General features: G+C 57.0%; 1 protein-coding gene across 6 annotated transcripts in view; it reads right to left on the reverse strand.

Moving 5' to 3' along the window:
• AK8 (adenylate kinase 8) overlaps nt 1-13,086 on the reverse strand; it is an 80,034-nt gene that overhangs the window by 38,521 nt on the left and 28,427 nt on the right. For 5 of the 6 annotated variants that reach the window (XM_081151234.1, XM_081151231.1, XM_081151230.1 and 2 more), the window contains one exon: nt 5,264-5,353. The exons of the other annotated variant lie outside the window; for it this stretch is intronic. In XM_081151234.1, the coding sequence (XP_081007360.1) occupies nt 5,264-5,353 (90 nt within the window). The remainder of the gene's footprint in view (nt 1-5,263; nt 5,354-13,086) is intronic. 6 annotated transcript variants of the gene reach the window in all.

Below are 13,086 nucleotides of genomic sequence, written 5' to 3' on the forward strand. Positions count from 1 at the left end.
GTGTGGATTTAGTGATGGGAATATTAATTCCCCCTAAAAAGGAGGCGCTTTGGCTGCACTCTGATCCATGCCTCCCGGGATGCGGAGGCGCAGAAGGCTCTCGAAGACGCTGGTAACCATCCCAGCTTGGGGCTGCCCGGCTGGTTTGTGCCGTGAGGGCTGCGCCGGCCACGGTGGGGTCTCATGACCAGAAAGGGTGCAAATTAGAGTCGACTCTCCCTCAAATCTCCCGCCTGTCCCCCGGCTCTGCTGGGCCGTAAGGGACCTTCTCCAAACAGAAGTATTTAGGGAGGGGCACGGGAAACAGTAATAGTCTGCCTTCCTCGGTACCTCTCCTGCACACCAGGGGAAAGCGGCTGCCTTCTCACCTGCAGGTCAGAATGTCTGGCGTGTGCACCCAGGGATTTGGGATTTGGGCCTGTTGGGAGGATGCTGACAGGTGGGGTTGGCTACAGGGCTGAGGTGAGCTAGTAGCTCACGGTAACTTGGCCACCAGGCCGGGTGGCGAGTGTCGGAACCCACAGTCCCCTTTCTGCTCCTGGAGAGACAGGAAATGTCATAAACTAGAGTCTGACTCCGCCCCCACTGCTGGGGACACGTCCTCACGGCTGGTCCCCAACCGGGCAGCCCCACTCGATCTGAGTGCAGAGCAGACGGATCAGGACAAACATCTCACACTCAGGGCAAGACCTAAACCAACGTGGGCAAGACGCACCTCTGGCTGTTTGGATACTTTCCCTGGGGGTCAGAGAAGACCCAAGCAACGTTCAAGAACAAAGCGACCAGCAGAGCCAGGTAGGAGGCTGCCCTTCTGTGCCACCAATTAGAGCCCACTATCCGGAGTCAGGTTATTTCTACTGCCAACAGCCACACACAGCCACACACACAGAGCCACACACATGGAGCCACACACACAGGGCCACACACATGGAGCCACACACACAGAGCCACACACACACAGGGCCACACACACAGGGCCACACACACAGGGCCACACACACGGAGCCACACACACAGGGCCACACACACAGAGCCACACACACGGAGCCACACACACAGAGCCACACACACGGAGCCACACACACAGAGCCACACACACAGAGCCACACACACAGGGCCACACACATGGAGCCACACACACAGAGCCACACACATACAGCCACACACACAGTCACACACAGAGAGCCACACACACGGAGCCACACACACGGAGCCACACGCACGGAGCCACACACACAGGGCCACACACACGGAGCCACACACACAGGGCCACACACACAGGGCCACACACACGGAGCCACACACACAGGGCCACACACACAGGGCCACACACACAGGGCTACACACACAGGGCCACACACACGGAGCCACACGCACGGAGCCACACACACAGAGCCACACACACGGAGCCACACACACGGAGCCACACGCACGGAGCCACACACATACAGCCACGCACACAGTCACACACAGAGAGCCACACACACGGAGCCACACACACGGAGCCACACGCACGGAGCCACACACATGGAGCCACACACACAGCCACACACACACACACACGGAGCCACACACACAGCCACACACACAGAGCCACACACACAGTCACACACACACACACACACACACACACGGCCATAACTTACAGCTGAAATTCTTGGGACAAAGGTGAAAAATACAGCTGTGCAGACTTTTCGGGGTGAGTTGAGGTGGATGAGGGGGGCTGGTTGTCACATTAAGTGAAAACTGGGGACCGGGCAGCCCAATGGGCACAGGCAGCTGGCCGCCCCCTCGGGACGCTCCAGGTCCCAAGTGAGGAAACCTCGCCCGCAGCAAGGCCCTTGGGCAGGAAGGTGTCCCAGGGAAGGAGCCAGGCCGTCACGTGGAGCTGGTGGCCGCTGTGAGCCACCAGGGAGTTCAGCGGAGAAGGAGAGTGAGAGGCCCCTTCGCCGGATTCTGGGGAGTAAAAGCCCATCTGCACACGTTGCGGTCACGCAGACGCACCAGCCTCCTCACTTCCAGGGGTGTGTAAGCAGCTGAGAGGCTACTTTTCCAAGAGCCCAGGACAGTTTTTTACTGGTTTCGTAGCCACGGGAAAGCGAGCCCTGGCCGGTGTGGCTCGGCGGTCGGAGGGTCGGCCTGCGCACCGAGGGGTCGATCCCGCCCGGTCCGGGCGCGGGCGCGAGGCAGCCCATCGACGCGCCTCCCTCACGCCGCGTTTCTCTCTCTTCCCCTCCCTCCCCCCCCTCCCTTACACTCTTTCTAAAAAAAATCAATAGAAGAAAATACCCTCAGGTGAGAGCTAACTAACTAACAGACAAAAAAGGGACAAGAGCTCCAGCCGCGGAGCCGCGTGACCAGGGCCGACCCGGTGACCGTAGGAGGCGGCGGGATGGACTCGTCCATTCGCGGCAGCTCGGTCGGAGCGCGTGCAGGGGTCGGACCCACCCATTTCCAAGCGCGGGGCCCTGCCTAAGCTTCTCCCCACACCTCCGTCCACCGCACGTCACGGGAGCCTGGGATCAAGAGATTCAGGGCGCGCGACGTGGGGCCCGGGGGTCCCCTGCCCAGCAGACAGAGAAGCCGGGGAAGCAACACAGTTATTAATTTCGCTGCTGATCCGGGAGGAGGAGGTGTTGGCAGCCCCCGTGAGGACACGGGAACATAACCGAGCCTGCAGAGGTCGCGGCTGGGACATGACATCTGAGTCCCTGGGGACGAGAGGGGGTGGCTCCGGGGGAAGGACGACATCTGGATGCCGGCGGTGATGACTGCGGGGGCGGCCTCCATGCACCTCGGTGACAGAGCCGCCGTCTCCGGGGCTTGCGGCTCCAAGGTGAGCGGAGAGGGCAGGAGCCTGAGTGGCAGGAGCTCAGGGACAGACGGCGGGGGGTTCGCTGAGGTGGCCAGCGGCCAGCAGCAGGGGGCACAGCATCCCCGGGGGGGGGGTTCAGTACCCAGGACACTGCCTGGTCTACGGGGTGGCGAGGGTGTGGTTCTGCACGGGGTTGGCCACAGGCAGGAGGCTCAGGCTGCCCACTCGGAGGGGCCAGGGCTCTGCCCCAGGGTGACAAGTCCTCTGAGTCTTTTCCAAGAGCCTCTGCTCTCCCGTGAGCCCCCCAAACCTTGCAGGTGTCCCAGGTGGAAATGCTTGTGGGGTGACTGGGAACCCTGCACCCCGGGGAATGGGGCTGGCACGGAGGGGAGGTGTCTAAAACATGCCGAGGACGTGAAGAGAGAAATCTGAGAGGCCCCGATAGGCCCCCAAAAGAAAGCAACCGCCGTCTGCGTATTGGGAAGGGCCCTTCTGATCCTGGGGCAGCGCTGGGAAGACAAACACTCCGCTCCCTCTGCCCCCTTGCCTCGCTTTCCCCAGAGAGGAGGGTCTCTCGCTGGACTGGCCGCGCCGCTCTGGCCCCCGCCCCAGTGGGGATGGGTCCCTTCCCGCTCCTGCCCCCGCCCGGCAGAGCTCCCCCAGGGAAGGCCTGGGCCAGTCCCCCCGTCCCCAGCCTCACCGTGTGGCTGTTCACTGGGTGAGGGGCCACCTCGGCAGCTCAGCTGACTTGTCCCCAGGCCTGGACCTGGAGGCTGGGTCGGGAAGCCCAACAGAGCCCCCAGACCCTGACATCCTCCCCCGGTTCCCCCAGCACACTCTGGGCTGCCTCTAGATGGGTTTAGAGCTCAGGTGCGGGGAGGTGACAGGGTTGATGACCACCCAGCTACACCGGGTCGCAGACATCGGCGACACGGGATCCGAGAAGGGGGGCCTCTGCTGGGAGACATGTGAGGCTGCGGATATCTAAGCAGTTTCCACGTCCAGAAGGACAGTCCCCTCGAACGGGATTAGGAGAAGCGCTGGCGTCTTGTCCCTTTCCGGCTCGGGGGCCAGTGGCCCTGCCAGGCCAGGGTTCCAGCCTCCTCCGCCCGGAGAGCGCCCTGGTCTCCTCCGCAGCCGCTAACGAGACGGTCAGTGGTTCTGAATGCACACGCATTCTCCGTGACCCCGCGGGGCCGGGATTAGTGCCAGGAGGGATGCAGTGCTTCTGCAGGAGATGGGACACAGGGGTGGCTGTGTCTTTAATTCTGCAGGGGGTGCAGGCAGCTGGAGCTGCAGGGTCTCAGCAAACAAAAGGCTGCAGAGGGACACGCGGCCCAAAGCCTGGAGGGTCGGAGCCCAGGTCTCCTTCCCGGTCACCAAACCAGAAAACAGCCCTGCCTCGCGGCCATCACCAAAAAGGCTTGTGGGTTTCGTTTTCGGGGCCAGAGGGAGAAAGATGGGAAGACGCCGAGCTGCTGGCTGACGTGGGGGGAAGGGCCTCGGGGAGCTGGGACGGGCTAGGGAGCAGGTCTCCCCAGAGCCCCAGGAAGGACCCGGCCCGGCCGACACCAACGTTAGGGCTCCTGACCTCCGGGACCTGGAGATGACGCACTCAAGCTGCTTTAAAGCACTAAGTTTGTTTCCGCAGCAATGGAAATGAACAGCAGGGCTCACCAGAGACGGCAGACGGGAGGACGGCGCACTCAGGACGCTGACAGAGCGACAAGTCCCAGCTGCAGTGGGCGGGCGGCCCTGCGGCCTGGTCTGTCCGTTTGCCCCAAGGCGGCCGCGTGTTTGCGAGCACGCGGGCACCGCGCTCCGCCAGGAGGAAGGTGTGGGGCACGGAAAACGCTCCGCCCGAGGAAGGCACGGGGACCAGGGAAGCCCAGACACGAGCTGGCCGAGTGGCCTCAGTGGCCCGTCCCCCTCCGTGGCTCATTTGTGGATGCGGGAAACTGGACTAGAATCCCTCAAAGGTTCCCGTCCTCAGGTGGATACTAGGACTGGCGATCATGGGTGGGGGGCCTGGACAGATCATCTGGTCCAGCCTCCCCCGCCAGACAGGCGGGGGGAGACCCTGTGAGGAGCAGCAGCACCTGCGCAGCCGCCTGGACCCCGACTGCTGACTAGGTGGGAACAGCTGCCACGGCGTTTCCCGCGCGTGGAGTAACGAAGGCGTGGGCGCTCCGTGGCCTCCGCCTTGCGCCGTCGGTTCCGGGAAGCAACGTGTTGAGAAACAGGGACCTTCCAAACCGCCAGTGAGGACAGTGGCTCCGCAAAGCCCCTCGCGTGGATCGGGCCGAGGCCCCACCAGGGAGCCACTAAAGCCTCTGCTCACAGGGGAGCCGTTTCCATCTCCGGCTGTTCCCCGGACCTGAGCCCCCAGGTGCTCAGCGCGCCCCCGGGGGCGCTCTCTCCAGAGCCGCTGTGGAAGGGGTGGCCTACCTGCCAGCTCCTTTTCAAAATAGGGCTGGATGACCTCGCCGTACATGGTCTTGTCGGCCACGGCCTCCTTCAGCAGCTGGCCACAGCAGACTGGAGAGAGGAACAGAAAGGCGCCCATTACGTTTCCAGCAGGAGGAAGACTGACAAGAAAGAAAAGAAAGAGTGCTGCCCGCGAGGGGAAGGGTCGCTGGAGACACGCAAGGGTTTCCCGAGTGTGGGTGTGTGTCCCAGGAAAGGAAATATTAAAAAGGAATTGGCAAATAAGAGACCGAGGAGGAAGATGCAGAATGAGAAAGAATTCATTTGGCAAAGAACGTGTTAAAAATGGACGGTGTGGGGAAGACACAGCAGGGCCTGGGTGCGCCCGGAGCCTCCCAGCGGGGCTCTGGCAGGCCGAGGGCTAGCGTCCGGCTGGGGAACCGCGTGGGCCCAGCAACGTGCCCCGCGTGCTCTCCTCTCACTGTTCCTGCTGGGGTGGCGGGGAAGACGCTGCTTCCAGTCAGCGAGGTGCTCCCACGGGATGACTTCTTGGAGGGAATGTGCCCTGTTGGCCCCCCTGTGACTCAGGCGGCATCCTGGAGCGCCCTGACCACTGGAGAGCCCTGACCACAGGGGAGCCCTGACCATGGGAGAGCCCTGACCAGGAGAGTGCCCTGACCACGGGGGAGCCCTGACCACGGGGGAGCTCTGACCACGGGGGAGCCCTGACCACTGGAGAGCCCTGACCACAGGGGAGCCCTGACCACTGGAGAGCCCTGACCACAGGGGAGCCCTGACCATGGGAGAGCCCTGACCAGGAGAGTGCCCTGACCACGGGGGAGCCCTGACCACGGGGGATCCTGACCACGGGGGATCCTGACCACAGGAGAGCCCTGGCCACAGGAACACCCTGACCACGGGAACACCCCGACCACGGGAACACCCCGACCATGGGAACACCCCGACCACGGGAGCACCCTGACCTTGCTGTAACCCCCTTTGGAGTCACAGTCAAGCAATCTGGGGCCTTTCTGTCACGAGCCCCCACGAGGTGTTTCTAGACCTCAGCCAAGGCCAACACGCAGGGGTGTCGGTCAAGAAGTGTGGAATGAAAGCCTGTAGCAGCCAAAGCTGAAGGTTCGAGCTATATTTTCGTGAGTTGTTAATTGCACAATCTTGCTTTTCTTAATCTTAAGGCCAAGGAGTTTTCTTCCAATATTAAAGAAACAAACAAACCAACAATCCTAAAATTCACTGAATGAAGTGAATGCTTAAGACAACAACCGTCACCAGACTTCGTCCTCAGTGAGGACAGGCTACCTTCACGTGGAGACGACAGCAGTGACTGTCCTCGGACGGCCGCAGCCTCACTCGCTCAGGGAAACAGGAGCAGAGCAAAGGCTGCTGGTCACCGGGACCTCTCCATGTGCCAGGTGCCGGGCGCCGTGCCAGGCGGGCTTTGTCTTAGCCCTCATGACAACCTGCTGGTTCTGGGTGAGGAAAGGGACTCGAAGAGGTGAAGTCCCCTGTTCTGGGTCACGGAGCCTGTTAGCAGCACCGCTGGGGTTCGAACCCAGGTCTGTGTGGCATCAAACCCATGCTTAGCTTCAGTTCTGGCCATGAAGGGGGAACAGGCATCACGGCTATCTTCTATCCTAAAAAGCTGTGAAACAACATGAAGCAACTCTTCCCAGGCACAGCGGACACCAGGGCTGTGATTCTTAGGAGGAGGGACACACGGAGCCCCACATCCACCCTGGTTTTCCTGCCCATGGTCACTTTCCAAACGGCAGCACAGGAGAAGCGGAGACCAGACAGTGAGCGGGAAGCAAGGATCGGGTCCTGGGCTCTGAGACAGCCGGAGTTCCGGGCGCAGGGTAATGGAGAGGAGGGAGCTGTGCAGAGAGGAGTCCCAGGGACCTGCGGGGGGTCCACTGGAGTCCCTGGTTTGGGCAAAGCTGCACACGTGTGGGGTGAGACCCCACGAGGCCCGGAGGGTAAAAGCTGCCGGGGAGCCGTGAGCTGAGTGGAGGCTCACACGGCGCGGGAGACGCCGGCATTCTGACAGCCGGACGCCCCGACACGGAGCTGAGACTCCAGGAGGCCATGCCTGTGGTGTAGAGAGACACCAGCCCCAGAGTGAGTTCAGTCTGGCCCCACCTTCACAAAACTGAATAGAAGCCTCAACGGGGTCAAGTGGATCTTGCACTGGATTCACCGTGTGATAAAACCCAACCCCTTTACACTCAGTCTTCCTAAAGCAAGACACACAAACCAGGCTCTCAGCAGTGTGAGAACCACAATGTCCAGCGTGCAATAAAAAACTACCTGAGAGGCCACAAAAACAGGGAAAAAGTGAGCCCTATAAGGACAAAAGAGGCCATAGAACCAGACCAAGAGATGACACAAAAGTCAGAATTAGTGCACGAGGACTTCAAAACAGCTACTATAAATATGTTTAAGACTTCAAGGAAAAGGTAGTTAATATGAGTCACCAGACGGGTAAATCTCAGCAGAGAAATGGAAAGTATAAAAAAAACAAAAAACAAAAAAACCACAGATGAAATTCTAGAACTGGAAAACACTGAGGATGGGCTTGCAAGTAGTGAATTTGGAGATGGGAAAAACAGTCCTAGAAAGTATCCAAACTGAGGCAAAGAGGGGGTTGGAGGAGGGGATGGAAACAAAAAGCAGAGCACTGGAGAATAATATCCAAAGTCTAACATACATGTAATTGGAGTCCCAGAAAGAAGAGAGAGGGGTGGGGAGAGGAAGACAAAAATATGTGAGAAAATATGGCAGAGGAATTTCAAAATCTGATGAAAAACATGAACGCACAAATCCAAGAATCTCTGAGACCCACGAAGAACAAACACAAAGGAAACCACACCCTGATGCATCACAGTTAAGTTTCTGAAAACCAAAGACAAAGAGAAAATAGGAAAAGCAGTCAGAGTGGGGAAGGATGCTTTATCTACAGGGAAACAAGGACAACAATCACCCGGGGCCGCATCGGAAGCCACAGACAGCGGAGCGACACCCTTAACGTGCTGAGCGACGGCAGCTGTCACAGCCCCATGTGCACCAAAAACACCGTCCAGGAATGAAGGTGAAACAAAGACATCTCCAGACACGAAAGCGGAGAGAATTTGTCACCAGCAGACTTTCACTACAAGAAATGTTAAAGGAAGGTCTTTAGTCCGGAAGAAAATGATAACAGACAGAGACTTGGATCTACACAAAAGACAGAAGAGTGTTGACATGTAGGCGTACGCAAGCGCCTTTCTCCCCCGCATTTCTTGACTTTTAAAAAGAGACTATATGAAGTGAAAGCAATTACAGCACATTGAAGAGCGTATGAGGTGAGTGCAGGCAACGTGCCTGACAAGAGCACAAAGGACGGGGCAGGGCGAAAGGGGACACCCCGCTGGGAGGTTATGTTATGCACGGAGAGGTGTGATATTAAGTCAAGAGAGACTGCGGTAAGGATTACTAAAAAATACCCGGGTAGGAGAAACAAGCTGGCGGCACAGGGGGCAGCTGCCCCGCCGCCTCCCGCAGCCACATCCAACGTACAGCTAAAATACAGAACCGCCGTCGCTCAGGGCCTCTGAGATCCGGCTGCACAGAAGCCCCGCAGCCAGGGACCTGAGGAAGCACGGAGACCGGGAGGAGGGGCGGAGACGCGGGCGGGCGGGGCTGAATCGCGGCTGAATCGCACAGACGCGGCCGTGGGCCCACACCCGGTGAGGCGGGTTAAAGCCGGGAGGGCAGCTCGGCGGTGGGGGTTTCCCGGAGGAGGGAGGGGTCCCGGCCCCACATCGGGCCCCCAGCCCAGGGCTGCTCCAGGGCTGGGAAGAGAAGCCCCATAACTTTGGGCTGTGAAACCAGCGGGGACTGTGGCTGAGGGTCACAGAGGCTCCGGGAGCCCCAGCAGCTCCTCTAAAGGGCCCGGCACGGACTCACTCGGACGCTCCCTCTGAGCCCAGCGCCGGGAGCAGCCGGAAAGGACCCGGGACACCCGGGGAGGAACCAACCTGCCTGGAATTGGGGCCAGAGCTGGAGGGCGGCTTCCTCCCAGGCAGAAGGGCTGGCGGAGGCCATGGCTCCTGTGGTGAGTCCTCCCCGCACACACCCGGCAGGCAGGCGCCATATTTGAATCGCCAAAACCTGACTCCCACCGTTGGCCCCGCCCCGTGATTCCCGGAGGCCCCGCCCTCCCCACCTGCAGCTCATCCAGGCCATTTCCAGGGACTTTTCTCTGCAAGTGGCCTCTGGAGCCTCATGCTTAGGACTTTCCTAAAATCTCTCAAACAAGCAGCAGCGGGCACCATACAGCTTGATAAGTGGCCCCAGGCCTGGCACTAGCGGCAGCTGCACTGGCTCATAGCTTGGCCTCTCCTGGGCACCTCCAAGCCCAGCACAAGTAGCGGCCAACTACGGTTTGCTGTGTAGCTCATGCTGGGTGGCCCTGGGCAAGGCACTGGCACAGGCTGACTCTGCACCTCCTGGGAGGCCTCAGAGACAGTGCACCTGGTGGTCAGATTCGACCACGCTGGATTACAACCCTACCACATCCACGAGTGACACTCAAGGGGCGCACTTGGTGAACACCAAAGCGCCACAGAAGTAAATCCTGCTCCATAGGGGTGTCTCCAGCACAGCAGCTCCTTGGCTGTAGTTGCAGCTGGTGTTCACAGCCCATTGGCCTGGGGGTCAATTCCTCCCATGGATGCCAATAGCAACCAAGGCTCAACTACAACAGGACAGTGACACAGCCCACACAGGGGAGCACCTAGAAGGCCCAGCTCAGGGGACTGGGGAGGCTGAGCCACTGGGCCCTACAGGACACCTACTACACAAAGCCACTCTACGAATTCCCGGAGACATAGCAGCTCTACCCAATACATAGAAACAAACACCTGGAAGCAGCCAAAATGTGGAGTCAAAGAAACATGTCCCAAAGGAAAGAACAGAAGAAATCTCTAGAAGAGGAACTAAATGAAATAGAACCAAGCAAGCTAACAGATACAGAGTTCAGAATTCTGTTTATAAGGATGTTTAAGCAGATTATTAAGGAAACAACTGAGACCATCGATGACATAATAAAGTACCAATTTGAAATGAAGGCCATAGGAACTGAAATGAAGAATAATTTACAGGGAATCAACAGTAGAGTGGAGGACGCTGAGAATCAAATCAGCAATTTGGAACATGAGGAAACAAAAAACACCCAACCAGAAGAGCAAAAAGAAAAAAGAATCCAGAAATATGAAGATAGTATAAGGAGCCTCTGGGACAACTGCAAGAGGCCCAACATTCATATTATTGAGGTGCAAGAAGGGGAAGAAAGAGACCAGGGAATTGAAAACCTATTTGAAAAAATAATTACAGGAAACTTCTCCTACCTGGGGAAAGAAATTGACTTACAAGTCCAGGAAGCACAGAGGGTCCCAAACAAGAGGAACCCAAAGAGGCCCACAGCAAGACACATCATAGTTAAAATGCCAAAGGTTAAAGACAAAGCGAGAATCTTAAAAGCAGCAAGAGAAAAGCAGTTAGTAACCTACAAGGGAGCACCCATATGACTGTCAGCTGATTTCTCAACAGAAACCTTGCAGGCCAGAAGGGTGTGGCAAGAAATATTCAAAGTGATGAAAAACATGGAACTACAACCAAGATTGCTCTACCCAGCAAAGCTATCATTTAGAATTGAAGGTCAGATAAAGAGCTTCTCAGACAAGGAAAACCTAAAGGAGTTCATCACCACCAGACCAGCACTACAGGAAATGCTGAAGGGTCTTCTATAAGAAGAAGCTAATGAACAAAACAATCTGATGAACTAAATAGATCCAGAGACATTGACGCATGTAACAGACGATCATATTTCAGAGGAAAGAGGGAAGGGGGTGGAGGGTGGGAAGAGATTAACCAAAGAAGTTATATGCATATATGCATAACCCATGGACACAGTCAATGACGGGGTGAAGGCCTGGGGAGGGGGTGCGAACAAGGGGGAGGGGGTCAATTGAGGGGAAAAATGGGACACCTGTAATACTCTCAACAATAAAGATAAATAAAAAAATAATAAAAAAATAATAAAAAATATCCGGGTAATCCAAAAGTTAGCAGGAGAGGAGAAACAAAGGACAACACAAACAGATGAAAAAACCCGGGTGGCAGACCTGCCCCCACCGTATGAAAATTACTTTACGTGGACATGGATGGAACAGAAAGGCAGAAGAATATCAGGCTAGTTTTTTAGAAAACAAGACCCAGCTCTGTGTTGTCTACAAGACACAGTTAAAATATCAGACATGGACAGTTTAAAAGAAAAAGCTCCCAAGAGATACCATCCAGACACTGGCATGGCCGCGCTAATAAGCAAAGCAGACGTCAGGGAAGTGAGTATATTACTAGACGCACAGGGACATTTCCTAACGACAAAAGGGTCATTTCACCAAGAAGACAGGGAAATCCTAGCTGTATGTGCACCTAATACCGTAGCTTCCAATTGCACGGAGCGAAGGCTGGCAGAGAAACAGGCAAAACCACAGTCAGAGTTGCGGATTTTAACGCACCCCCTCAGTAACTGAAACAACGAGAGAGGAGGGATCGTGAAAAACACAGATCTGAACAACGCTCCCAAACGCCTTGTCCTGATTAACGTTTGTAGGACACTGTGAACAGCACCAGGACACACATTCCTTTCAGGGCTCGTGGGAGCCACCAATACAGACCACGTGCGGGGCCGTAAAAAAGTACCGATGCGTTTCAGAGGACTGAAATCGCACAGGGTGTGTTCTTGACCACAGCAGAATTAAGTGTGGAATCAGTAACAAGAACAAACCTGGAACATCCCCAAATTTTTGGAAATGAAGCGATCCACTTCTAAATAATACATAGGTCAAGAAACAAACCACAAGGGAGATTAGAAAATACTCTGAACCGGCTGACAAAACAGAACCTCCTAAAATGCTGCGAGAAGGGTCGGGGGCGGACACGTAGTGTTCACTGCTTGTATTGGGGAGGAACGGCTTAGAGCCCCTGCCACAGCCGCCTGGCGCCACCGGGCTCCCTGAAGAACAGGCAGTGACGGTCTCCTCTCTCCGGGAGGTTCAAAGGACCGAGGCTGGGGCGCAGTCGGGCCCGCAGCGGCGTGGGGTCAGCCGCAGTTCGCTTTGCTCGCTCCCCAGGCCCAGGCCGGCCCGCCAGGGCCACGCTGCACCCTCAGGTTCCCCTCCTACTTTTTCACGCGCGCCCGCTCTGTGCACCCGGCAACGTGAACTGCATTCAGCGCTGTAGCGAACCATTAATATTTTAAGGAAATCCTTTGTGGTTGTCTCTGGTTAGAAAATTCATGCTCATTGCAAAACAAAACAAAAGAAATCAGAGCTGGGTCATACACCACTCTACAGAAATAACCAGGTTTTTTTCTGGGCATAGACCAGCACGCTTTTTGAACAAAAACGAGGTCGCCCCTGACACTGCTGAGCAGGTCGCTTTCCGCCCTCCCTCGCTTAACAAGGCGCCCCGGACAGCAAGTCGCTCTCGGGTTTCTGGTGGACGGCTGCCCGGTGCTCGGCTGCCTGCGCTGAGCCTGACTGACGTAACCGGCCCTCTGACGTCTCTTTTTGTGGACCGTGCACGATAAATGAGCGCTTCAATAACGTGAAACCCCAGGAGTGAAGGCACCGGGCAGAGGGTCTTAATCAACAGAGCATCTTAATCAACAGTGGCCTTTCTGTCAAAACACTGAGCCCACTCGTATCCCGGAGACTTTCAGTAAACCTTGTTGGAGTGGGCGCTGGGGTGTGTGTCTGTTTGGAGGTGTTTTCCCAGGA

Source organism: Miniopterus schreibersii, assembly GCF_964146895.1.
Source record: "Miniopterus schreibersii genome assembly, chromosome: 11".
NCBI classification, from domain to species: Eukaryota; Metazoa; Chordata; class Mammalia; order Chiroptera; family Miniopteridae; genus Miniopterus; species Miniopterus schreibersii.